Source organism: Colletotrichum graminicola (assembly GCF_000149035.1).
Source record: "Colletotrichum graminicola M1.001 genomic scaffold supercont1.28, whole genome shotgun sequence".
Taxonomy (NCBI): domain Eukaryota; kingdom Fungi; phylum Ascomycota; class Sordariomycetes; order Glomerellales; family Glomerellaceae; genus Colletotrichum; species Colletotrichum graminicola.
In genome coordinates, this window is record NW_007361032.1 from 176,162 (window position 1) to 201,163 (window position 25,002).

General features: G+C 50.1%; 7 protein-coding genes across 7 annotated transcripts; 4 read left to right on the forward strand and 3 right to left on the reverse strand.

The window, feature by feature from the left end:
• Positions 1-1,190: 1,190 nt before the first annotated feature.
• Positions 1,191-2,221, forward strand: GLRG_07029 (uncharacterized protein; the record flags this gene model as incomplete). Its single annotated transcript, XM_008097714.1, has 2 exons — positions 1,191-1,989; positions 2,163-2,221. The coding sequence occupies 2 exons, from the start codon at positions 1,191-1,193 to the stop codon at positions 2,219-2,221; spliced, it is 858 nt and encodes a 285-aa protein (XP_008095905.1).
• Positions 2,222-5,400: 3,179 nt separating this feature from the next.
• GLRG_07030 (major facilitator superfamily transporter) lies at positions 5,401-7,021 on the reverse strand (the record flags this gene model as incomplete). The annotated part of the gene is made up of 6 exons (XM_008097715.1): positions 5,401-5,412; positions 5,469-5,863; positions 5,921-6,227; positions 6,285-6,364; positions 6,420-6,666; positions 6,749-7,021. The coding sequence occupies 6 exons, from the start codon at positions 7,019-7,021 to the stop codon at positions 5,401-5,403; spliced, it is 1,314 nt and encodes a 437-aa protein (XP_008095906.1).
• A 5,799-nt stretch (positions 7,022-12,820) lies between these two features.
• GLRG_07031 (OPT oligopeptide transporter) lies at positions 12,821-15,700 on the forward strand (the record flags this gene model as incomplete). Its single annotated transcript, XM_008097716.1, has 5 exons — positions 12,821-13,334; positions 13,405-14,344; positions 14,395-15,014; positions 15,076-15,132; positions 15,192-15,700. The coding sequence occupies 5 exons, from the start codon at positions 12,821-12,823 to the stop codon at positions 15,698-15,700; spliced, it is 2,640 nt and encodes an 879-aa protein (XP_008095907.1).
• A 232-nt stretch (positions 15,701-15,932) lies between these two features.
• Positions 15,933-16,625, reverse strand: GLRG_07032 (cytochrome b2; the record flags this gene model as incomplete). Its single annotated transcript, XM_008097717.1, has 3 exons — positions 15,933-16,157; positions 16,199-16,416; positions 16,460-16,625. The coding sequence occupies 3 exons, from the start codon at positions 16,623-16,625 to the stop codon at positions 15,933-15,935; spliced, it is 609 nt and encodes a 202-aa protein (XP_008095908.1).
• Positions 16,626-16,978: 353 nt separating this feature from the next.
• Positions 16,979-18,890, reverse strand: GLRG_07033 (kynurenine 3-monooxygenase; the record flags this gene model as incomplete). The annotated part of the gene is made up of 4 exons (XM_008097718.1): positions 16,979-17,740; positions 17,793-18,212; positions 18,266-18,483; positions 18,779-18,890. 4 exons carry the CDS (start codon positions 18,888-18,890, stop codon positions 16,979-16,981), a joined length of 1,512 nt encoding a protein of 503 aa, XP_008095909.1.
• A 1,620-nt stretch (positions 18,891-20,510) lies between these two features.
• On the forward strand, positions 20,511-21,959 carry GLRG_07034 (methionine aminopeptidase; the record flags this gene model as incomplete). The annotated part of the gene is made up of 4 exons (XM_008097719.1): positions 20,511-20,651; positions 20,729-21,130; positions 21,205-21,751; positions 21,838-21,959. 4 exons carry the CDS (start codon positions 20,511-20,513, stop codon positions 21,957-21,959), a joined length of 1,212 nt encoding a protein of 403 aa, XP_008095910.1.
• Positions 21,960-23,668: 1,709 nt separating this feature from the next.
• GLRG_07035 (cornichon protein) lies at positions 23,669-24,407 on the forward strand (the record flags this gene model as incomplete). Its single annotated transcript, XM_008097720.1, has 4 exons — positions 23,669-23,769; positions 23,984-24,139; positions 24,195-24,261; positions 24,315-24,407. 4 exons carry the CDS (start codon positions 23,669-23,671, stop codon positions 24,405-24,407), a joined length of 417 nt encoding a protein of 138 aa, XP_008095911.1.
• Between the last annotated feature and the right edge of the window lie 595 nt (positions 24,408-25,002).

Genomic DNA, 25,002 nt, shown 5'->3' on the forward strand with positions numbered 1-25,002 from the left:
AGCTTGGGAAAGGCTTGATAAACCGAATCCAGTTCGCCGATTCGTCAATGTCACCACTATTTCCTCCTCGCATCCTACGTGTCAGAATGAGCATGCACCGTGCAGCAAATCACTTGCTAGTTCTACTGATAACACGCCACCTGTGGGTTAAAGCGAGTCGATCCCATAACTCCGGTTGCTGATTATCATATAGACAGCTGGAGAAGCTGTGCCTCCAACAGCAAACGAGACTTCTCTGTCAGCCTCCTTCCAATCAGTCGTGACAACGGAGCTGTCAACGTCCACAATCCCTGCCAACTCGTTTCGGACCACCTCGAGCCCTACAACCCACCAGCTACTCACCACTCTACCAATAGAAGCAGTTATATTAACTCTAACTGGCATCACTTACACATCGCCTGTGTATATCACAACTACATCACCTGGCGGAGAGCAGGCTACGGTTGTGCCAGGTCTGCCATGCCTGCAGCCTGCCCTCATAAACCTATGACTGCTAACATTTTGTAGTGATAATTCCATTTGTTGGCCCCCCACGGATTTGTTTCGGCTGTTTTCTTCGTTTCCCTCCGGATGTCGAAATTCGCGTCCCCGAATTCTGCATACAGCTTTTTGGTCTGAAAATAGGCAACTGTCCCCCTCCAGAACAAGGATCCGATGGAAATGACGATAGTGATGACAAGTCTCGGCCAAAAACATCCAGAAAAGCCCAAGGCACCGAAAGAGAGACGGAGACAGATTCGTCCTCATCAACAGAATCCACATCGTCCTGTACTACAATCGTCACTGCAACCCACAAGAGCGTCTTTTGTTCCATTACACGAGGTCAGTCTGGCGCAAATATTCAATCTGCCAACATCACCAGGCAACAACCAACTAATCCTGAGCAAATAGACCCTAAGTCCGCTCAAGATCCGAAGACCATTGGCTGCGTAACAAGCGCTTATACCACAATCACTGGCTGCAGCATCGCGGCATCAGCCACAACGGTAACTACAACGCAAACAGCGGTTCCGACGCACCCGATATGCGAGCCAGCCACTTGTGGCAGTGGAATTTGTTTGAAAGAAAAAAGATCGCTAGCGCCTGCGTTCAGAAAACTCGCCATTCGCGGTAACCCTGCTGAGGGAGAGTGGCCGGATCCAAGTGACTATGCTGTAGCCAGCCAGTTTCTCCCCGGCGAACTGAGAAACATGGAACTGAACCCTGGAAGCATCGTTGGCTACAAACCCAAAACTGTTGATATCATGGTTCCCGACGAAAGAGCTGAGGATCATTACATGACCACATCCACCTGGGTTGCGTTCAAGGATAATGTGGAAGCGATTGGGATTCGTGGAATATTTGGTTGCACCGCCGTTGTCTTTGTTTCGCGGCGCGGCGCATGGGTCGGCCACTTCTGGGAATCAAACTTCCAGTCAGACACCGTCCCTGAAGAGGAGTTTGCATTCCGAGTTCTTCATGAGCCCAAGCTTGGCTACCGAGAGGGCCACTGGAAGCACCAATACCACGAATATGGATGGGCAGAACTTGGCTTTTATCCACAACTCGGTGATCCTGGCGTCATGTTCGGCAATGCGGGCGACAAGTATTACGAGGCGGATCTGCGCGTCTTTATCGTTACTCCTCGCCCAAGGGGTAAATATAAAGATGAGAACAACATCCCATTGCCAGACGACGTTGTTCACGACATCAACCGAAACGCTGGTCAGCTACAGTTTCCTGGCAAGATTCAACGGCTGTCACAAGAAATCAAAAACGTCTACGGAGAAGACACCAAGATTGAGGTCATAGACTATGCAGCGAAACTGCTCAAAAAAGAAGATTTGGACCTGGCCATGGAGAATAAACTGACCGGGGCACAGATTTTTCACTTACAGGCCGATAGTGATTTCAGAGAGGCTCGTGGCAAGCTTCTTCTCCAGTATCAGCCAGCAAAGACATGCGCTGATCTCGCTTCATGGAGACTATGGGTAGAAAATCAGGCAATCGGTAGGCGTACAGCGTCATGGGTACCGGAGAGTAGCCAAGTCCGGCAATTTCATGGAAGCGAAGGCTCGCCTCTGCTTCACAGGCAGGCATGTCCAAACCACATTTTCACCAAGTCAACCATGAGCAACGGGGCAACTTCAGTCACTGCCGAAGCATCTTCTTCCAGAGCACAGGGGTCTCTTGCGGTCACATCGCCGCTAACACAGAACGTCTCAACACCTGCCCCTCCTAACGTCACGTTCCCAACATCCAACCCCACACTCTCGACAACAAACTCCGCATCTTTTATACCAAGCTCAAGACCTCCACAAGATTCTGCTACAAATTCTACGGAGGCGGCCGGAGTAACGACTGTGTCAATCTTCAAAACGGTAGACGTATATTTCTCGAGCATTACTATCGTCGTTCCTAGTAAGACTGTCACTATATTTTCGCCTACCACATCAACGACGACATCAGCAAAGGAGCCCTCGACTTCAGACCCCTGGATCAAGTCGAGTGTACCGCCGATAACCACAAAAGCTGCTCCACCACCCCCGCCACCGCCTCCCAAACCAACAGACGTGGTGATGATTGTCTTCGAGCACCGAAGTGGTCCCGGCATTGGGGGTGGAACAGGCACAATGTGGAAGATGTTTTCCAAAAAGGTCAATGATCCTAACTACAACATCTGTGCAGAAAAACACGCGGGATACACGCTTAAGAATTCAGACATCTGGAGTCTCGATAATATTCCGTGGGCTCCGGGATTCAAAGCAAGCAAGGACATTTTCGGCCGTAAGAACTGCAAGTATATGGCAGAGTCGAAAGACCAAGCCGGGAAGTTTTCCTGTCAAGGCGTTCCTGAGTTTGATTGCATCAAAGACCCATATCGCGACAACGAGCTTGCTCATCGAGAGTGCATTACCTTGGAGGACGATATTACGTATATACCTCGGATTGTTTGCTGGTTTCCCCCAACATGATGTCTCAAGACAAAGAAATGAGGAAGGCTATCGCACATCCATATTGGTTGCTAAAAACTGATGGAGTGAGGATGGGGAATGTTGCCTCCATTGATTCATAGAGGCCGTCTAGATTTTCCTTTCGACCTTCAGACTCCATAGGTCATGTTGCTTACCCAAGCCTCTAATCAGAAGTATAATTACTTAGACAACAGGCACAGAGAATCAGAATAAAACAATGCACTTACACACACTTTATCTATTTCTTCAGATTCAAACTAGTTAGAGCTTTACTAACTTATCAATACAGTACAAACATAGCAGTTCGGGCAAGCAGGAGTCTTTTACCTTGTCTAGCTAAGCTTGCTTTCTCCCAATCAGAACTTCGAAGCTCTAATTAGAGGAGGTCCTGCACGATAGCTAGGCGTGGAACCTGATTAAATTTGTGTTGTGTAGTTTTGTTGTGTTCTTTTCACCACTCCGCCACGCCCAAAGTCCCAAAACCACACCCTATACGCTTCCACCAATATCTAAAAAGAAGGGGTGCCCTTCTTGAGACTGTATTTAGTATTTAGTGCGCTCTTTATTGTCAGAGACATGGAAAAGAATAGCTCCTCTCAATACTTAGTGGGGATTCATTACCATTCTTGGAACATGGGGTCTCTAGTCTCTGGTGATGTCAACTCCTCTGAAGTCAATATTGAAAAATGGTGTTTCACAACGTTCAATGTTTCCTTGCTTGTTCCTTATCCGCATTATAAATTGGCCTGATCAATCCTGATTAGGACTCATCGGCTTCGTTCAAGTTTGCCTAATTGATGGAATTTGCGTTTGCTTCAGAGACTATCCTTCTTGCGTTTAATCTACCACTACATTCATAATCGAATCAAGTTCTTCTATGACATTGTCTTCTAATCTTTAAACCAGCCATCGTTGGGTGTGATCCGATTTTAAAGAGATATATCTCAAATCAATTTAGTCACTCAAGCCATGTGAATATATTGAACAAAATTTGGTATTTCAAATGTACCACATGTCTCGCTTGTAGAATATTGCATGCGATGATATCGTTTTCAGATGTTGCACTCTGCTTGTCGGGTGCGGGTGTATCGCCCACGGCCTCTAAGTCGCGCGATCTGGTGTGAGCCGAGTGAGCTGAGTGAGCCAGGCATCTTTGCAGAATACAGGACTTCGGTGATGAGGGATCAAATACTCAGCACTTCCCCCCTTTTCCTTATTTCGTCTGACCGTCTATTCATCCATCATTCTGTCCATTTATCGTTTTGATACTAGGTATGCACACAATACATTCGCTTGGTAATATCCTAGTAACAGGACTCTGCAACTACCGGCAGGCTCACCAGATGTATAGTATGCTCCTCATGCTCACCGTAGGTAGGCTTAGCTGAGCTAAAAGCAGCACCCTCTAGGTGAGTAGTTGGCTGAGGCGCCTGCACTTGAACTCCAAAGCCAGCTACCGCTTGGTCAATTTCTGGGTTAGTAACTTGATATTCAGAAGGAGGGTAGGGGGAGTCGTTGTATGGAAGTCTGAGAGAAGAAACCGTAATCCCTGCATTGAGAGGCCTCATCCAGTACCGTCATAGCAACGTGTAGAACTCAAGAGACCCTTTGAAACTACCAAGTTGCTAGTATCCCATTGAGTACCGAGTGACCTCACATAACCTCAGACCAATAAGAGTACAGAAATCCAGGCTGACGGTCCAATAGCTGTCAGTAATTATCTACATAGACCCATTTTTGGGTTATGTGAGGTCACTTGGCACTCAATGGGATAGAACTAACGGAAATGTCGGAATATTCAACCGGCCGATGGTGGAGCCAATCCGAGTCACGTGACCCACCTCACGTGATTCACCTCGGCGGCTCACTTACGCCACCACGAATATCCGCGGCAACAACCTCTTCTTGTTCTTCTTCATCATCATCTACAACAAGCAACCAATAGTCCAATTGAAACTATTGCTGCTTTACGATCGCGATCCTTGTGATACCAGCAGGAAATGTTATTCTATGATTATCAACACTGCTAAATGTGCCTAGTCTATCTTCAAAACGCTAAACGTTGCCTTGCTACTATGTACCAGACTTCTATAAGATCACCGAAGCGAACAAAAATGAATTTGCAGCCAATGTAATGAAGATAGTCTTGCCGTACTCATGCTTGTGTGTAAAACTTTACCGCTTGCAAAGACTTATCCTAATAGGTGTAGCGAAAGTCGGATGCTTGAGTTTCCTACATTCATTGATGATGGCCCGTTAATCAAAGTTCAACCCCATGTCACGTATAATAGATTGAGGGCCGCTTACATCTGATTCTTCCAACTCCACTTCACCGCGGTTGGCCTTTAAATTCCAATAGTAGAAATAAAAGCTCAAACAAACTACCACGATGATATTGAGAACTGCGCTCCCCAAACAAGCACTGAGTCCAGGTAGATAACGAGGTTTATCCTGGCTTCTATATAGAAGTTAGCAATATTGTACTACTTTCCACATTCAAATCTGAATTCGTACTTGCCTGAAAACGAGAGAACCTGCAATTCCACCAATTCCGCTGATCCCAACCACAAAAGCGCTGCAAAACGCGCGTTTCCATTGCCCGCGAATGTTGTTCGCCTGGTATGCCATAGTCGCAGGCGTAGCACTGACTGCACCCGCAGTAACCAGAAAAACGCCAAAATAGCGTACAGCGACATCCTCATGGAAACCCATTAGACAAATTCCAACGATTGACAAAACCATGTCCCCAATTATTATGGGGCCGCGTAGCATGTATCGGTCTCCAAGCCAGCCGGTACTGTACATGATGATGGCAGCGAAGATATAAGGCGGTGCTGTGAGAATTTGGGCTTTTCCGGTGCCGAAGCCCATGTTGTCTTTCAGGATGATTGGAAGGAAGAAAGACAATGCTACAAGGCTTTTTATCAGGAAGGGCCTCGACCAAAACGCTGAGTTGACCAACTTACAAAAGTTAACAAGAGCATTGTTGAAATAAATGACAGCCAAAGCCCAAACTTTGACGTCACCACCGCCTCTGAGAAACATTTTGATGCCGAAAGCTGGCAGTTTCGCATCCCCTCTGTCATCCTGTACCCTTGAAATGACCCAGGCAGTCTCCTTCTCAGAAAGAAATTTCCAAGTTGGCTTCTGGGCGTCCGGAAACCCCACCAGGAGGAAATATCCCACGATGCCGATAATGCATGTGATCATCCCTTCTATAACGAAGATCCATGACCAACCTTTCAGATTTGCGGCGCCGTTGAGCCTAGTGAGCTGTAACATGGTGTGAGACACTAGCATCGAGTCCAATGACAAAAGTAAACAACTCACGCCGAACGCCAAGATCCCAGCAAATGCCGAAGCAAAGCACACAATCATGTAAAACACAGAGAATCGTTTTCCAACCTCGTCTACCTTTCGTCAGAATTCAAGTAGCAGCCCGTCTTGGTAAACAAAGCGACTCACACCGGATGTACCAAGTGCTCAAGAGGTAAACGCAGCTAGGAAAGAATCCCGAATCAAGGGCGCCAAGAATTACTCTCAAAGCAACCATCTGACTCCAATTTGTTAAGAACCCCATCACAAGAACAATACCTCCACAGAGCATGGTTATGCTTGTGAAGTAGGTACGTGGCCCAAGAGTTCGAGAAAGAATAACCGATATGGGCTGGAAGGTGATATAGGTGGTGAAAAACACCAAGCTAACAATTGACTGATCCCTCATTACAGCTGTTAGCGAAATAGCAATGGCTAGCAACGCGACCAGGTAATGTCATGACGGAGGCAAGACTTACATAACGGTTTCCTGTCATGTCCAAGTCTTCTAGCATACCGGCAACAGCAGCAGAGGGGAGGTTTGAACGATCGATGACAGAGAAGCAGTATAAGAGTCCAACGGTGGTCAAAAGGCGTATATCAACACGTCTCATGATGTTCTTCTGTTCCTCAAAAGAGAACTCATAACAATCTGAGTCCGTATCGACACCGACCCTGTTACTCTCATCGTTTCCTGCTGCATAGCTGCTGCGATTGCACGCAGCCGTCCTTGTCTCCTTGGGTAGGCGCATTTTAGTCGAACGATGCTTGTACGGTCTGAACTTATAATGGGAGCCTTTTTTGATCTGTTTGGGGACCGAAATGTATTGAATCAGGAAGCGCAGGTCAAGGCGAGTCGATTGTGCTTTATACTTGTCAGCTCTGTAGTCTAGTAACTTGAACCAATCTTATGGCGTGGTACAGTCGTTCAACTGTCGCCTAGTCTGGCTCATCGAGACACAACCCAATGTAGCGATGATTTTTCGGTGGTTTACTAAGTTACATGGACGAGAGACAATAGTCAGCCATTGTGGGTGACGAACGGCCCTAGCCGGACTATAGCTGATAAGCGACAACGTCGCGATCGATTTGATATTGGCCGAAGGTGGGGACCATCGGACAAAAATTTCAGTTTGGATTTGCGCATTTCCCGAGTCTAGGCCGAAGGGTGACCCCGCCTTATCGGTCAAGTCCGTTTCAAATCTCTGAAAGTAGAAAATTTGAGGCGAGGGTGATTGATTACCCTTCTGACAGACTGAAAACGACAGTTATCGGTGTCTTACAACAATTGAACATGAGTAAGAAGGGGACACCGTGCCCCACTGACGAGGTTCAAGAATGCGAGATGGGGTTTGATTGCCGTCAATACTCCCCGATTGGGCTGTCGTACCTATATCTCGAATAAGACAGCACGAGCAACGTCCAGATACGCCATGCATTGTGTGAGCCAGCGCAGCGCCGCACGAGATTGCTCAGATAGCCAACATGGCCGTTGAAGGATCCAGTTGCGGAGAGAATTTCGTAAACACCCGGGAAATACAGTAAGCAACGGTCAGATGGAGTGCTCACGCTAGTATCTGCTCATCATTAGTCAATGATTTCAGGCAGCAAGTTAGCAAGAAAACGAGATTCTAACAATGACATCGACAAATATGAGTATAGGCCACGGGGAAATGTGCCTCAGCCGCACTCTACGATGAGTGGTCTCCACCAAATATGCAACCGTATCCTTCACGTCGGACTTCCACTGTCTCTGTCATAGGACTACACTAGCATTTTCAGCGGCTTACATAGGTTAGCCACGTGCAGCAGAAACCATCATAAATCATTGGTCGATAACCAATTTCGGCGTTGACTTAAACGAGCGCTAGTTAGGCCTGTTCATGCAGCCTGCATACGGGCAAGGTTGAGCACTCGCATTCGTGGGTCCTGTAGGATGACATACCCGGCTCTCACAACGATGTTACGGGCCATCCCCTCAACGGCTCTTTTCACCGATTCGTTGGTCCTGATGAGCAATTTTCAGCAATATTGACACTCCAAAAATAGGCCTGAAATGACGCTACTCTCGGCAAAAATATCTGCAAGTAATCAATGGGTGATTACTGAAAGAATCTCTTCACAGCCGGGGCATTTAGCTAATTGTACAGTCATCAAGTTCAATAGTTTTCTGTTAGCCTATGCTCGATGCAGGATCAAATCAGACTTCTGTCGTTTATCTTTGGTCTTTCTAGGATCAGGTAGTTCTGTCTATCGTCTTACTTGCCATCGTGGGCGTTGTGTCTGCCTTTCATATGTAGATTTTAGCGTTGTATTTCCTAGTACTCTTATATTATGGAAACGACTTCATGGGACATATGGCTAAGTTGCTAAAATCACGTTAATATTTTCGACCAAGGCTATCTAAAACTCAACGATTAAAAGGAGAATTAAACCTTTATAGAGTCAAAAATAGTTTCCACCAACTCATTGATCACTGTACCTCAGAGTCACATACAAGTGACGAAACTCATCGGGCGTGGTAGTAGTTTCTAAGAGTACAGATCTGCTACATGAGTATTAAGTCCTGACGTCATATTTCACTTTTGACTTCTTGATATTTAGCCCGCAATTTACGCAAGAGTCTTTCATCCTTTCTTATTACCCAGCACCCCCTCTGAACAACAAACCACCCTTACTCCTACTTATTTCCCAGGTTCACCTTTCCCCAAACACCTCCTTTTTCCTTCATCTTTTCTGTCCTCTTCTCCTCTCCGAGTTCTGTTTGCTAATCTTTTCTGGCTCTAATCGAACGCATCCAGCCCTTCTCCTGCAACAAAATCAAACGCAAGCACTTAGCTCTTTTCATTCTGTATCTCTCCGAACTCCTATACATCAACACAAAAGCTCAGCTCTGTTTTACAAAAAGAAATAAAAGAAAATAGCAGGCCTAGGTAATCTGGAACATCTTGGAGGTATCTCGGAACCCCAGGAAGCGGAGGAGATCGACCTCCGCGAGAACCAACCCAACCGACGGGCTACTGGGAACAGAAGTGCCGCACAACTCGCCGCTGAAGACGGACATTCAGGCTGGATCGTTCTGGGCCGACTGGCTTGGATGTTGGGTGAACATCAAACATATTTTCACAGAAACAACGCCGTTGAAATTAATTACAGGTATCAATTTAATTACACGTCATAACTCTTGTGATACTGCCACACGTCTATCACATTCTTCTCCTGCCTTACCTAACTCGCAGAACATCACGTGAAACCATTCAGGTCAGATAATTCCGCCGCCTGATATGCAATACTTGATTTCGGACCTTCAGCTCCTATTCCAGCTTGAGGAGTGTATCAGAAACTCGATTCAGTCGATCGAAGCGTTGGTCAATGTTATGGTCTTGAGATAAAGCAAGCCAGGTTGATTGCATCAGAACATGGCATAGCATAACTGTCCGGTCGGCCCCATCATGCCGCTTAATTCTTGGGCTTCCCTCGACGATTGTGCTGGTCGAAGTCTGCATAGTTTTCCCCGGCCATAAACAACGTTGAGCATTCTTATTTCCATTCCGTGCCAGTTGGGGAACCTGTACCACATCTTCCGACCATAAATGCTCCCATCAGCGTTGTTTCACCTGAAATCGATAGCTTTCTGGCCTTACTATCATTTTTGTTACTGGTCCTCAGTATTTTCAAACTCAATCTACAGAGCCGAGTGCAACGTATGCTTTGTGTACTACCGTCACAACTAAGGTCACTCCGCAGACTTTGGGTCGAATGTGAACAATGCCACTGCATTAGGGACCGACCTACTCTTGCAAGACACTGCAATGGAGAAAGTCAAATATCAACTATCAACTTTCAGTTTACAGAAGCTGATTTGACTCTTCGCTCGGTAGTACAATATCACACTGTGGAGCCATCTATTCCGAAAGATACCGCAAACACTATGTTACGAGTGCAAATTGATATCGTTTACATGGAAGGGTGACGGCTGAGACAGCGCCAAAGATTGTTCGTCTTTTTCCTCGGGACCGGACCCGAAAGAAGCCAGCCAGCTGGTCAGCGCAGAGTCCATTGCTATCTTGTGTTTGTGTGCCGCCGAGTGCACTCAGTCATTTTTGTTGAATTACGACAGGCCATCAGAGCCAAGGTAGGCTACGAGTACAGCAGTGTGCCTGGAAGTGAAGAAGCATTGCAAACGGAATTCCAATCGGCAAAAGGGAATACGCTACACAGCCCGCAGAAATCTACAGAGTTGGGCTTGAGGTTGCACCACTTCTCATGCGTGATAGTGGTGGTAACCGCCGTCATCATCGCGGTTAACGCTTGTTAGGCTTCCTTCTTGCGACAACAATGATTGGTTGTTCTTCTACGGGATCTTCCAATAATATACACCATTTCGATTGCCAAGGTAACTTGTTCTACAGAATATACTGTGATCCTATAGCTAAAAGCCTTAAGTCTAACCTCGTGTCGGTCTGGGCGTTTGCGAAGCTTATTACCTTCATCGCTATCTTGCCTCTTCTAGGCCTTTTCGTTTCCAAGAAACTACTCCTTTCCGCAAGAGTTAAAGCCGTTTTGCTTTCCCGACTCAGCATCTTATTCAGTATGCTGTGCTTTGTAATCTTATTCCTTGCACCAAACCTATCGGTGTTGGTTGTTAGCAAGTGCACAAAGCCTGCTCACTCCAAGTGTCTAATGGCAGGTGAGATGACTAAAGCGTTCACCTAGGCTTGGCGTTCTATACTCTTGGGAATAGTTTTAGTTCCTTTTCTAGATCACTTCTAAACTTGCTGGTTGAAAAGGAGATAGTAGGAACGCTGTTCACAACGTTTTCCATGATGGATATATTGCGCTCCTTGCTTACAGGCCCTATCGTTGCCACACCCTTCAGCTGGATTATGAGGCTTGATGAAATGTGAAAAGGGATTCCTTACGCCATGACCTTTATAGTCCGTGGATTAGTATCACGGCACTCTCTCGGGCAGGCTCGAAAGTCTTGCCCACTAAACACCCTGAGACTCATTAAGACGAAGAAAGGAGGTCACTCATCGTGTTGTTCATGCACATTGGCTTTGATAGAAACATATGAGAGCTATTGATCTCAGTTGTTTAAGCCAAATCGAAGCTTCTTGAGACTGCGCTACACTCTCATGTATCACCTCTCTTATCGTAAGGTTTCTGTGCTGTTATTGCCCTTTTGTTTCTTCATGTAATGGTGATTCTCGCCTTTTCAGCAGCCGTCCCCGGGTTCACTACTACCTTTCATCTTACTAGACGCCAAAATAGCAATTTTGAACACATTTAGGCACATAGCAATACAACCTGAGTAAAAGTACACCGGAAGCAAAGTTTGGCTAAACGGTGTCAGAGCATTAACAATTGTGTCTCAACTTTACGACAGCCATAGATTGTTGCGGTAGGCGGTTTAATATAGCTATTAAACCGTCCATACTTCAACACGTGCTTAATAGCAACCCCAAGCTGCGTAAATGAACATGTGCTCGATGTAATAGCCGGCGGAGCTCCATCGGCAAGATACCTAGTTTTAGCAGAATGTCTAACTTAGGTACGCACAGTGTGGCATTTGCTAACCTAAGCCAAGTCTGTCAACGATAAATGGTTAATCGACCTGCTAGGAGACCAACAGTAAACTTATATTACGTGATTAGCTTGAGCTTGGAGTATACAATGCATCGTGCCCGGCTCCAGAAACCTGCAGTGAATTTCATTGTCCAGCAAGGTTTGATAAGCCAAAAGGAGAAACCGGGCAGCAATCCTTGCTAATGCAAGTAGATGGTACGGCAGTCGGCTACATTGGATAGAAACATATGGCGGTTGTTGAACGCTGCCAAGGGCAAGAGTTTTACCTATGTTACATGACCAAAGCATCGATAGATACCCGTACAGTAGGCACCTGTGTCAAACGTAGTTGCGCAAACTTCCGACCTTTCGACCCCTCATCTCGTCTATTACCCCAACACTTTTGACCGGCTACCATCTCATTCCCCCACGGCAAAAGAATCGGCTGCGGTTGGCTTATCGCCGCCCGATAATGCACTGGTGCGGGGCAGAATCTCGCGACGCATGCATTCTGCCGGCCACTCTTGGTAAGTAGACAGACAGACAGGTGCCTCGGTGCCCGGGAAACCACTAGAGCGAGCATGCGGGGGTGATACGAACACAGGACGATCACATTGATACTCTTAGATAGCGTTAAAGCGCAACGTTGATTTGGAAGAATGTAACGTTGAATGTGATTCTGAGTATAATCATCTGTGGTGACACCCTGCATCAGTGTTTGGATACACATCTTCCCCCATGCTAGATGACCTTACTCGCCCGATAGCTGGGCCGAAACCCGACCCCCTCGTCTTCTGCGGGCTGCCCGCCACACAACCTTAAGTCAGACGAAGCAGACGTTGGCATTATATAGCTTCGGTGGGTTCACTCTATTTATTTAGTGCGCGCTGGGTTTCTGACCTTGAAACCATTCATCTATGTTTCCATTCAACTTCGACCTGCCCTGGACTCGGGAGTAACCGCCGTGGAGACATCTGGCAATAATGTCCGGAAATGTGGAGAGTGTCAGAAAGGGGCCGAGCCCGGCCCGGGACGAGGACATTGAAAAGATCCCCGCGCAAGTTAATCACAGCCCAGAGCAGAAGATCTCTGACCAGATCTCGCACGAGAAGCTCGAGGAGTTGGCCCCGAATGGAGAAGGAGACTACATCCTGGAAAAGATCAACGGGATGAGCGAGGAGGAAGCTCTCGAGATCGTCGAGGAGGCTGTGGAGTTCTTCAAAGACGACTGGAACTTCCCCACCGACATGAGAAGCCGCATGAAGAGGCTCCTCGAGGGCCCGAAGGCGTACGGAGAGCACTACGACCGCGATCTGAGGATCGATGCCGTCATGATTCGCTATTCGTCGCCGTACCCTGGTGTTCGCGCCGTGGCAGAGATTCTGGACGATCAAAATGTGCCCATTGAGACGTTCCGGGCGTACTTTCTTGGAATCGGCTGGGCCGTCATCGGGACTTTCATCTCAACTTTCTTCAACTCAAGGTTCCCGTCCATCTGTGAGTTGACGTGCCCTCGTCCCTTCTTCACGGCACATGGGCTGCCTTCGCCGGCTAACACTTTGTGCAGCTCTCAGCGGCCAGGTCATTCAGATCTTGTTATTCCCGTGCGCAAAGTTCCTAGAGTTCGTTCTTCCGGATTGGGGCGTCACCGTCTTTGGGACTCGCCACTCTCTCAACCCAGGCCCTTGGAACTTCAAGGAGCAAATGTTCGCAACCATCACGTATAATATCGCAATCTACACCACCAACAGCTACGGCATGATCCTTGTGCAAAAGTCGCCGGTCTACTACGGCCTGCACTTTGTGAACTTTGGCTACCAGTTGATGCTCACGCTCTTCGTCCAACTCATGGGCATGGGTTTCGCCGGGTACCTGCGCCGGTTCAGTGTCTATCCAGTCAAGGCCCTCTGGCCGACGATTCTGCCGACAATCGCTATGAACAGGGCACTGACCCGCCCCGAGCCGAAGGAAAACATCAATGGATGGACCATTTCGCGGTACAAGTTCTTCTACGTCTGCACAATCTGCATGTTTTTCTACTACTGGTTCCCCGGCTATCTCTTCACGGCCTTGGCAACCTTCAACTGGATGACCTGGATCTCTCCAGAGAACGTGACCCTAGCCATCATCACGGGCTCCTCTCTGGGCCTTGGTTTATTCAATCCCGTTACGACATTTGACTGGAACGTCGCCACGTCTTCATACGCCGCTCTAGCCCAGCCCTTCTTCGCGACCTGCACTCAGTACTTCGGTTCCATCATCGGCGGAGCCATAATTCTCGGCATCTACTACACTAATATGTACAATACAGCCTATCTCCCCATAAACTCCTCCTCCCCATTTGCCAATGACGGCACCCCGTACGTGGTGCAGAAGGTGGTTGTCAATAACCAGCTCAACGAAACTCTATACCAGCAATACTCACCGCCATTCTACTCGGCCGGGTACCTCCTTACTGTTGGGGCCAACTACTGTTTCTACCCAGTCTACTTCTTATACATCATGGGGTAGGTTTTCCGAATATTCACATCTTGCAGGCGCTAAAAGGGCATCACAGAAACCAGTGGAAGACCATATCGGCAGCGTATGTTGACTTTTACAAGGGGCTGCGCCACGGGAAGGGCAACTACGAAGGGGCCATGGACGTTCACAACCGCCTCATGGCGCATTATGGGGAAGTTCCAGATTGGTGGTTTTTGGTGATACTTGTTGCCGCCATTGTTGTTTCTGTCGTCTTCCTCAACATCTACCCTCTCGACACTCCGGTATGGATGGTGTTCTTAATGATTGGCATCAACCTAGTCTTCGCAGTACCCCTTTCCTTCCTCTCCGCAACCACTGGAACAAACCTGGGGCTTGGCTCCTTGATCCAGGTCATCACGGGCTACATGCTGCCAGGCAACACAAACGCCTTCCTCTTCTCGCAGACTCTGGGGTCCTGGGCCCTCGCAGGCTACGGAGACAACTACGTCCAAGATCAGAAGATGGCGCACTACACCAAGATCGCCCCACGAGCCGTCTTCAGGAGCCAAATCGGCACCATCATCATCACATGCTTCGTCGCAGTGGCTACGCAGAACTTTATAATGGAAAACGTCAAGGGGCTATGCACCCCTACTCAAGTGAGCCGCTTTACGTGCGCAAACGACGGGGCACCGTTGTACTCGAATTCGCTGAGTATGTTATCCAAGCTCATTTTTGCTATCAGCGGTCACGTACTGATGAATCTCCAACTCAGTGTGGGGGCTCCTTGGCTCCGAGCGAATGTTTGTATCCTTTTATCCCATCCTGAAATGTAAGTCACAACTTGGTCATACTCTAGGAGCATGCCAACTAACACGCATGCTTCATCAGGGTGCTTCCTTATTGGAACAATAATCGCCATCGTCTTCTTGGTCGGCCAAGGCTACGGGCCAAAGTACCTCCCGGGGGTACGGGAGAACTTACGACAGAAGCTAAGCCCGAGAACTTTTGCCCTTCTGGACAAAACTCTCTTCCCCTTCGTTGCGTCTCTACTATGGCTCAACCCGATCCTTGTAATCCAGGGAGTCCAGCACTGGGCACCTTCCAATCTTTCATACAAGACACCTGGTTTCATCCTCGGGTATATCTTCATGTACTGGCTTCCCCGGCACCGATTGGCCTGGTGGGAGAAGTATAACTACGTCCTGTCGGCGGCCTTGACTGCTGGCGTTGCCGTTTCGGCCTTGGTCATGTTTTTCGCCGTGGGATACAATCCGATCGCTTTGAAATGGTGGGGTAACACCGTCAGCGGCGCCGGGGTCGATGGAAGTCAGATTGGGATCCTTCCAATCCCAGAGAGAGGATACTTCGGCCCTGAGAGAGGAATGTTCCCAACGTAGGACGCGGCATAGATCGGTCAGAGGCCCCTATTTGTGATTTAAAAGGGAGACGCTTACAAGAGGAGGCGGAGTCAACGTTGTATTCGTGGCGATATTGATTTCTTGCCTCAAAGAAAGCCTGTTGTTCATGACACATACATGCAGCCTTTTCCAACTACGCAGTGTTTAGAAATGGCATCACATGTTCCACAAGACCGAGCTGTGAGTACATATATTTTTCCCAAGGCAAAGGTTACATCCATTTGATTATGACACGGAGAATCTCGATCTTGGTGGTATTGATGTCCTTGATGACACCCCAAAGGCCGTAGTACTTGGCGTACATGAAAGGACGGCTCAGGCCGACGACTTTGAAACCGAGGACTCGTAGCTTGAGCACGTAGTTGCCGTAGTGGACGCCGCTGTCGGCTACGATATCAACATTCTGGGAGACCTCGGGGACGTTGCGGTAGATCTCCTAAGCGATTTCGAGGGACCTGGGAGTATGATCGAGCTGACGTCGCCGTGGCTAGAGATGCAGATGACCTTGGCGCCCTTATCGACTGCGAGGAGGGCCTCTTCGATGGTGGCGATTCCCTTAAGAATGATAGGCAGAGTGGTTTGGTTTCTCACCTGGACGGAGATGTACCAGCTGAGGGCGGAGGAGACAGAGGTAGAATTGGTGGTGTCGTGACGGGCGGCTCGGTGGCGGCCGGAGTCGCCGGGAGCGTCAATGGCTCAGACGATGGCCTTATTTCCAGTGCGCTCGGCGCGACGGACGTTCTCCTAGGTGACGTAGAGGTCGACGTTGGTGTAGGTCTGCTAGAAGACGACCTGGAACCCATTGAGGGTCGTTCGGCTTGCCGGCGGCGATTTCGGATAGATCACCGTGGCAGGGAAAGGTATCGCTCTCAAGGGTAAATAGTACAACGTGAAAGCAACCCATTTCAATTAGTCCGTGGCGGAATAGCTTGAGATCAACGCCTCAATGTTGAAGGCAGCAATACCCGGTTCGGGTTTGGAACTTTCTTCCAATTCCTCTCCATGCAAAGTGTCAGCCGTTGAGGACACGTCGAACCTCATGTTTCAGTCTAAACAATATATCTCCAGGTCTTGAGATGTTGCTTATGCCATCATCAGTCAGAACTGTTAATGTTATATTTACCAAATGTTTTGAGCTCCGTGGACCACAGTACAAGTACGCTTTCCCTCCTTGGAAATGTTCTTCCTATTTTAAATTTATACATATGCACTTGGCATTCATATCGTGACTACAACCCCACAAACACGCTTTGGCTTTCACAGTAAAGTCCGCAAAAGACTTCGGACGGCGCTGACAACCGCCTGCGGTCGCTTCCACCACAAATACACGGCCCCGACTACCAGCGGACTGCACACGAGCGCTTCGAACGTCTTCAACAGCACCTGGCCCTGGTGATCACTCTTGGCGACGACCTCCGAGTACCGCTCGTTCCCGAAGCTGACGCGCGAGTACTTAGTCTGCCAGCCCAGACCGGGCATGTACACAGACATGGTCTCCTCGAGCCACTTCCGGAGGCGGTAGCGGGGGGACAGCACCGAGGCGCGCATCTCGACGTAGTTCTGTAGCGCAAGATCGTTGATGGAGTGCGCATCGGGAACTCTGTTCGCCGTGTACTCGGCCAGCGCGACGCCTCTTTGGTGAGCTGCTGCGGCGGCGGTGTCTGCTTGTCCTGTGGGATCGTTGACTTCGCTCATGCGGCAATGCTTATCCAAGATGGAGAAGAGAATTCGGACATCTTCCAGGCCCGCATTCATGCCTTGACCGTAGAAGGGAACCATGGCGTGTGCGGCGTCGCCAACGATAACTGCGGATGCGTCGTAGTGATATGGGCTGCACTTGATGCTGATCAAGGGTAGGTGTGGGTTCTGCTTGAAGGACGCGATCAGGTCTTCTGGGGGGATGAGATCTGTGACGCCGGGGAAGTGCTTGTTAAAAAAGGCGGGCACGCTGGAGGGGTCGTTTTCCAACGCCACGGTCTGCTCGCTGGGCAGGAATAGTGTGCATGTGAAAGATCCGTCCTGCCAACTGTTAGCCGGCTCCGTTACAAGGGCACAGAATCAAGGTGCTCACGTCGCTGGGGATGGCAATGAACATGAAGTCTTTGCCGGGCCAGATGTGGAGGTGGTTTGGTGAGATTTTGAAACGGGAACCCTCGCTGTCCGCCGAAGGGGGCTTCGCGGGCTTGATCTGGAACTCACACCACAGGGTGTCGATGTACTCCTGCTTGTAGTTCATCTGGGTGAACTTCATTAGATGGTACCTGACGGCTGAATGGGCGCCATCGGCACCGATCATGAAGTCAAAGTCAATCTCAATCTCCTTGGCACGGCCTGTCGCGGACTCATAGGTCATGACCTCGAACCAAGCCTTGCATTTCCTAAAGTCTGCGCCGGTGAGCTTGTGGTTGAAGAAGAACTTGACGTTGGACATCTCTTCGAGAATGTCAAGCATACGCTTGTTCAGGCCGGCTCGGTCCACGGCGTAGATGGCCTGCGGTCATGGTCAGCATGCTGCAACTGGGTTGTATTTGTGAACCAACCAACCCTGCCATGAACGTCGTAATCCTGGGCGGTCTCGTACAGATCACCCTTCGGGGTTCTGCCATGGATCATGCGTCCCCGCATGGGGATAGTGGCGCCAAAGACATGTTCCAGAAGCTTTGGTTGGCCAGCATTGCGCATGGCATTGATGCCGCGCTCCGACAGCGCCAAGTTGATGGACCGGGTGAAGTTTAAGAAGGTTGTTGAAGGATCTCGCAAGTCTGTACATGTACAGGCTGTCAGTCTTATGCAAGTGAGCCAGTCGCCAGTAAATCACTGTTGATGGTTGCTTTTCAACGTTCCGACCGTCGTTGTGGCCGAAAAACCTAGCAGTTCACCATCCTTCAACCTTCAACGGACCCCATCCCATGCTAGCAACTTGGGGTGCAGGTCAGTTGGTGGGGTATTTTGGGGGTGGGATCCACGAGCGCGGCCATCTTCCCATGGCTGACTCCCGACTCAAAAGGGGAATTAAGAGACTTGGGAGATTCGTAAATAATGCAACACGCGACTTACCGGCTCTCAGCTCATAAATCTCGACATCGTATCCGCGCTGCGCAGCGTACAACGCCGCTAGCGAGCCAACAGGACCGGCGCCGACCACGACGACTTTCTGGGGTTTGGCCATGCTGGTTGATGAGGGCCAAGGGGTATCTCTGTTTCCTTTTCCGTCTTTCTCAGTTTGCTTATTGAAGCGGCTGAAATGGACTGAGAGGATGTCTTTTTGCTCAGTGGCGTGACAAGTCCCCCATGATTGCAGGCGTCAACGACTTTTCTGCGCATAGAGCGGCGAACGTCGGGGCCCTGTCGGCGGTTCGGCTCACGGGAATACTCCGGAAGCCCCGACAAAGGAAGCTCCGATGCAAGAGAGAGAGAAAGAGACTTTCCTTTGTTTACTAAGGTTTCTTGCATCGTTTGTGTTCTAGACCCCGGCCTGGGAAGTTGGTCAGGGCCCTTCCTGCTGCTTGTGGCTTACAAACGCGCACTGATGCACCAATTAATCTTATCGATATCGGAAGGTAGACAAGCTGACAATGTCCCGAGCGATCAGACAAGCTGATAATGCCCCCCCCTTGACAACCCGAGAGTACCGTGCGCGCTAGCCCGTGCAGGCTTAAGCTGACAATGGATACAGTTATAGCCAATAGATAAGGGTATAGATAGAGAGAAAAAACAGAGGGAAAAAGTAGAAATAGAGGCAAAAAAATAGGGGTAATAGAGGTAATAGAGGGAAAAAAGGGATGGTCTTGGCCCATCCCGACCCGGAGCGCAGCGGAGGAAGCAGGGTGGGATAGACCATTCCAACCCTCCCCGGCGGAGCCGTTTTGGAATTACCTAAAGAAAAAGTCAGAAAAAGTCAGAAAAAGCTAGGGTTGAACCCATAGCCTTTAGATTATTAGGAGCACTTCTTACTGCTAGACTATGTGGAGCGAGAAGAACGAAAATTGTCGTTTAATTTGGACCTATAGACCTTTGTGACGTGTGTGCGCATATCTATTGGTTAGAGCCTTATCACCTACTCCACTCTCAGCTCAACTGTGCACGGGCCCTATCGGTTATCGTGCACGGTACTCTCGGGTTGTCAGGGGGGGGGCATTATCAGCTTGTCTGTAGACTCCAATGTCCCCCCCTTGTCAGCCCGAGAGTACTGTGCACAGGTGGTCTGTGCAGAGTACAGCGGATAGTGGATACCTGCGATATGTTTTAGCCAATAGATAAACAAGAAGATCCTCAGGGTAGAGTGGGGAGGAAACATCTCTAAGCCAATTAGAAAACTAAGCGGATTTTCTATCGAGGAGATTTTGTGGAAACGCTTGTAGACCAATTAGGGCCCAGAACGTGGAAAAATGTGGATAATTCCTAATGTGGGGGCATTGTCAGCTTTTCCGCCCTCTTATCGATAGACTGACTTTCTTTCTTATCTTATCGGTGCATCGATTTTTTGATCCACCCGCTTTAAAAGTCCACAAGCCGGGTTTGCGTGTGTCGCAGCGGGGGAAAAGACTGCGCCAAAGCGCCTATCACAGTCTCCAAAATGGAATTAATCCTCTCTCTCGGCTCAGGTCACTTTGCCGCACCCGAACCGTCAACTTTAGGGCGTATGATTCGAGAATCCTACATCGTCGCCGCCTCGTGTACCTGAACCCTGCTGCTTGCCATTTCCGGGGTCTCTTTTTTTTTTCCCTTCTCACCAACGCCTCCCCTTCCCACACACCTACTACCCCTCCACCATCAAACGACCGCCATCATGACCGAGCCCCCTGCGAAGAAGAAGTGTCTCGGCGTCGACTGCCCCAATGACGCCGGTTCCTTGCAATGCCCGACATGCTTGAAGCTAGGTGTGAAGGACAGCTTCTTCTGCTCGCAGGATTGTTTCAAGAAGAACTGGGTATGCAAGCAAATGACGACACCCGCCCTGCTGCTGCCACGGGCACAATCGCGACAGTTGCTGACGTCCCCTTGCAGAGCAACCACAAGGCTATGCACAAGACAGAAACGAGTATTTTGCACCATGTCCTCCCACCAAAGGTCGTTTCTAAACCAGATCCAGAGACGGGTGTCTTCAACCCATTCCCGACGTACCCCTTCACCGGCTCTCTGCGCCCCGTCTACCCACTCTCCGAGCGCCGCACCGTTCCCAAGCATATCCCCCACCCGGACTGGTGGAAGGATGGCATTCCCAAGTACCCCCGAAGTATTCTCAACCGGAACAAGGTGGACATTCTCGATGCCAAGGGCATTGCCGGCATGCGCAAGGTCTGCCGCCTGGCTCGTGAGGTCCTCGACATTGCCGCCGCCGCCGTCAAGCCCGGCATTACGACCGACTACATCGACGAGATCGTGCACAAGGCCTGCATAGAGCGCAATGTGAGTTGGCCACTCTATGGGCATCTACGCTGGAGCGCGCCTAGGAGGGAGCTGACGAGAAACCAAACCCGTAGGCCTACCCGTCTCCACTGAATTACAACCACTTCCCCAAGTCGGTGTGCACGTCGGTGAATGAAGTCATTTGCCACGGAATCCCCGATCAGCGTGTTCTACTGGACGGTGACATTCTCAACATCGACGTCACGCTCTACTTCGAGGGTTACCACGGCGACCTGAACGAGACATACTACGTTGGCGACCGCGCCAAGGCAGACCCCGACTCTGTCAGGGTGGTAGAAGCGGCGCGCGATTGCCTCGATGCTGCCATCGCCGAGGTCAAGCCCGGAACGCTCATCCGCGAGTTCGGCAACATCATCGAGAAGATAGCCAAGGAAAGGAACTGCAGCGTTATCCGCACCTACTGCGGCCACGGCATCAACTCGCTGTTCCACTGCCCTCCCAACGTCCCTCACTACGCCAAGAACAAGACGGTAGGAGAGTGCAAACCCGGCATGACCTTCACCATTGAGCCGATGATTGCCCTCGGCAAGTACCGCGACGTCACGTGGCCCGACAACTGGACCAGCACAACGATTGACGGCAAGAAGACTGCGCAATTTGGTGAGTGCCTTGACCCGGTCCTCCAACTCTCCCTCTTCGGAACCATACAAACGTGTTCAAAAACGAGTGGCTGACGCGAATTGCAGAGCACACCCTCCTCGTGACGGAGGATGGAGTCGAGGTTCTTACAGCTAGGACCGCCAACTCTCCGGGCGGCAAGATTCCGATGCCCGGGACTAACGGCGAGACGACCGGCGCTACTGCATAGACCGTTATATTAACATTAGAATGAGAGCATAAGCAAGCGGCAGAGGCGTTCGGTTGACGCAAAACCGGGCGGTTGTGGACTCATGGGGCGAGTGCACGGAGGGGAGTTGGAGCTAATTTGAAGAGACAGCATGGCTCGAGCATATGGCACTGGGAGACATGTCCGCCAAAACAGGCCATCACGGTTGTAGGTGATAGCCATCGAATATCAAAAGATTGGGATCCCGACAATCAATCCCACCATTGTAGTGTAGTGGTGATGAGCACGTGAGCCATGTTTGGGTGCGCGGGGGGAGGGGCGTCCACGTTGATCTGAGGGGTCCAGTCCCAGACCCTGTCCCTTGCAGACGCAGACGACAGCTGGGCAAAGGTGAAGCCAGGGACATCCCGAGCCGCGGCCATGGGGCGACATGTGCTTCCGGCCGGGCACCGTTATCCTGTCTCGCCAACTTGACGCATCCCATTGACTGCTCGGTGCATACTGCGTACGTGGCTGTCTTACTGTGCGTTTACGGAGGAGTTCGCATGTGATACATGGGCAAACGGATTCCTCGCGTCTGGCTGCATTCTGCCACCTGTTGGTACCATGGTCAATGTTAGGGAGATGATGGAGCTGGACCCAGCCTCCCAGCCACCGTGTGATGGGAGATGGAGGAAAAGCCTCGATAGCGAGCGGCCTGGCAGCTGGGTTCTAGCATCGAGGGGCCCCTAGACGTCAAGACCTGTAGGTGGGGTTTTTGTTTGTTCCCCAGCAACCTCAGCCACATTGCGTAGTTGAGCCAGCATACGCAGCATACGCAGGAGGGGGTCTGGGGTTTTCATGCTCTTTTTTTTCTTCCTCTCTTCGGTGAACGAGTATGAAAACAGAGCGTAAGAGAGCAGTAATAGTGACATCCAGCAGCGGCGACGGTGAATTAGGCTAGACGGTACGTACCTCGCATACCTGTTAGGTGCAGGTCTGTCTTGGGGAGCCCCAGTGGGAACCCGGACTAGCACTAAACCCTTCAGGCTCTTCCAGAACGCACCTTACTGGTTTAAAACCGCCAGGGGAGACGGGCGAGACTACCTAGACAGAGGGTACTACTGACTGGGGACTCGGGAGGGGGAAGAGGGCGCGCAGGAGAGCGGGATGGCGAGGAGGAGGAGAGGAGCAAGGTACTTACTTCCTACCTACTAGGTATTATGGCAAGGAAGGCATCGAGCCTCTTTCATCATCAGAGGTTTTGAGCCCCGTAACCCACCCTCCCGATTTTCCACGACTCGGCTCGCTAGTGGCTACCGCCAGAACCAACGAGCCTCTCTCTCTCTCTCTCTGGAGCCACGACTCAACATCACCTCCTTCTCCCTCTTCCCAAGCTACCCATCTCCGGCGCCCGCTCCCTCCTTTGGAAATCCCTATACCTACGTGTCTTGCTACAACCTTGCCAACACCACCGCAACATAACACCCACCATTCATCCACTCACCCATCCATCCCTTCTCCAACCTTACATCACCCTAGTGACGTCTCAGGAAGCATTCCACCCGCCCGCACCGCACCGCACCGCACCGCACAACAAGCTCCAAGCAGCCTCGCAAGCTTCAGGTCGTCAACCGACAACGCCAACAGCAAAAAGCGCCTTCCTTGTGCTGCTATCGCTTCTTTTCTGCAACTCTTCACCAACCTCCAACACATCGAAATTTGCGCAGCTCTGTGCCACTACCGTCAAAATGTCCGGCGAAGCATGGTTATACCTCTTCGCGGTGTTGGTCAACGCCGTCAACCTGTTCCTGCAGGTCTTCTTCACCATTATGTACAGCGATCTGGAATGGTATGTATATATATCCTTCTGCTCCCATCCTGCCCCCATGCCGCACTGCCTGGGACGCGTCCTCCCGCTGCCTTGCAGCATGCAGGCCCGCCCGCTTCCTCGTGCTCGGACGAAGCTGTCTACCTTCTTGGCAATGCGGCTGCCGCGCGCCACTCGTGCCTGTCTTTTCATGAGCTCCAGGTCTGCAATCGATGCTAACTCGAGGACTCTGCAGCGACTACATTAACCCTATTGACCTCTGCAACCGCCTCAACACCTACATCATCCCCGAAGCTGCTGTCCACGGATTCCTGACCTTCATGTTCCTCATCAACGGATACTGGGTGCCGTTGATCTTGAATCTGCCGCTCGTCGCCTACAACATCAAGAAGTATGTCCACTCCAGCCGGCCTGCTGACAGAGATTGTGCGCTAACCGTGATTTAGGATCGTCGACAACACCCACTTGCTGGATGCCACCGAGATTTTCCGCAAGCTGAACGTGCACAAGAAGGTAACGATCATATGTTCCCGAGCCGCGCCTGACTGAATCTGACAAGCGCGCAGGAATCCTTCGTGAAGCTCGGCTTCCATCTCATCATGTTCTTCTTCTACCTCTACAGCATGATCGTCGCCCTCATCCGCGACGAGTCGTCCTAAACGCTGATTCCTATCCCTACGCACGGCAACGGGACGGAATTCTAGTATATACATCACCAGGCCACGTGGACAAGAAATAACCCACTACGCGCCCATGCTTTCGACCTCTAGACGATGCACCTATGGGGCCTATCATCTGAGGGCATAAGGGGCGAGCAAGTACTAGACATGGGATTGGGGAGGCGAAAGTGTTTGCCATGATACCAGAACGAGGTGTGGTTTTGGGCGATATGTGGCGCTGATCTGTATTGGTCTCTTAGAATTGCGGGCAGAAGCCTCGGTGGCTTTGTCCGGATTCTGATGATGATAAACGAAAGGAAATAAATATCACGGACGAATAGGCACGATCGAATAGGACGGGGAGCGGGTTACTATGTAAAAGACCGATACCTAGCTGCTTACTGTTTACTTTCATGTTGCTGCCAGGCCGGCAGGTTCTGGGAGCGGCAGGTCGCGATAATTTGAGTAATGATATATCTTTGAATGTCACCTAGACGGGTTTGACTTTATGTTTCGAAACCAACATGTTCATTTTCCTCCTTCCATGCTTGTGAACATGGTCAAAATTTGCAAATTGGGTAGCATTGTATTAACC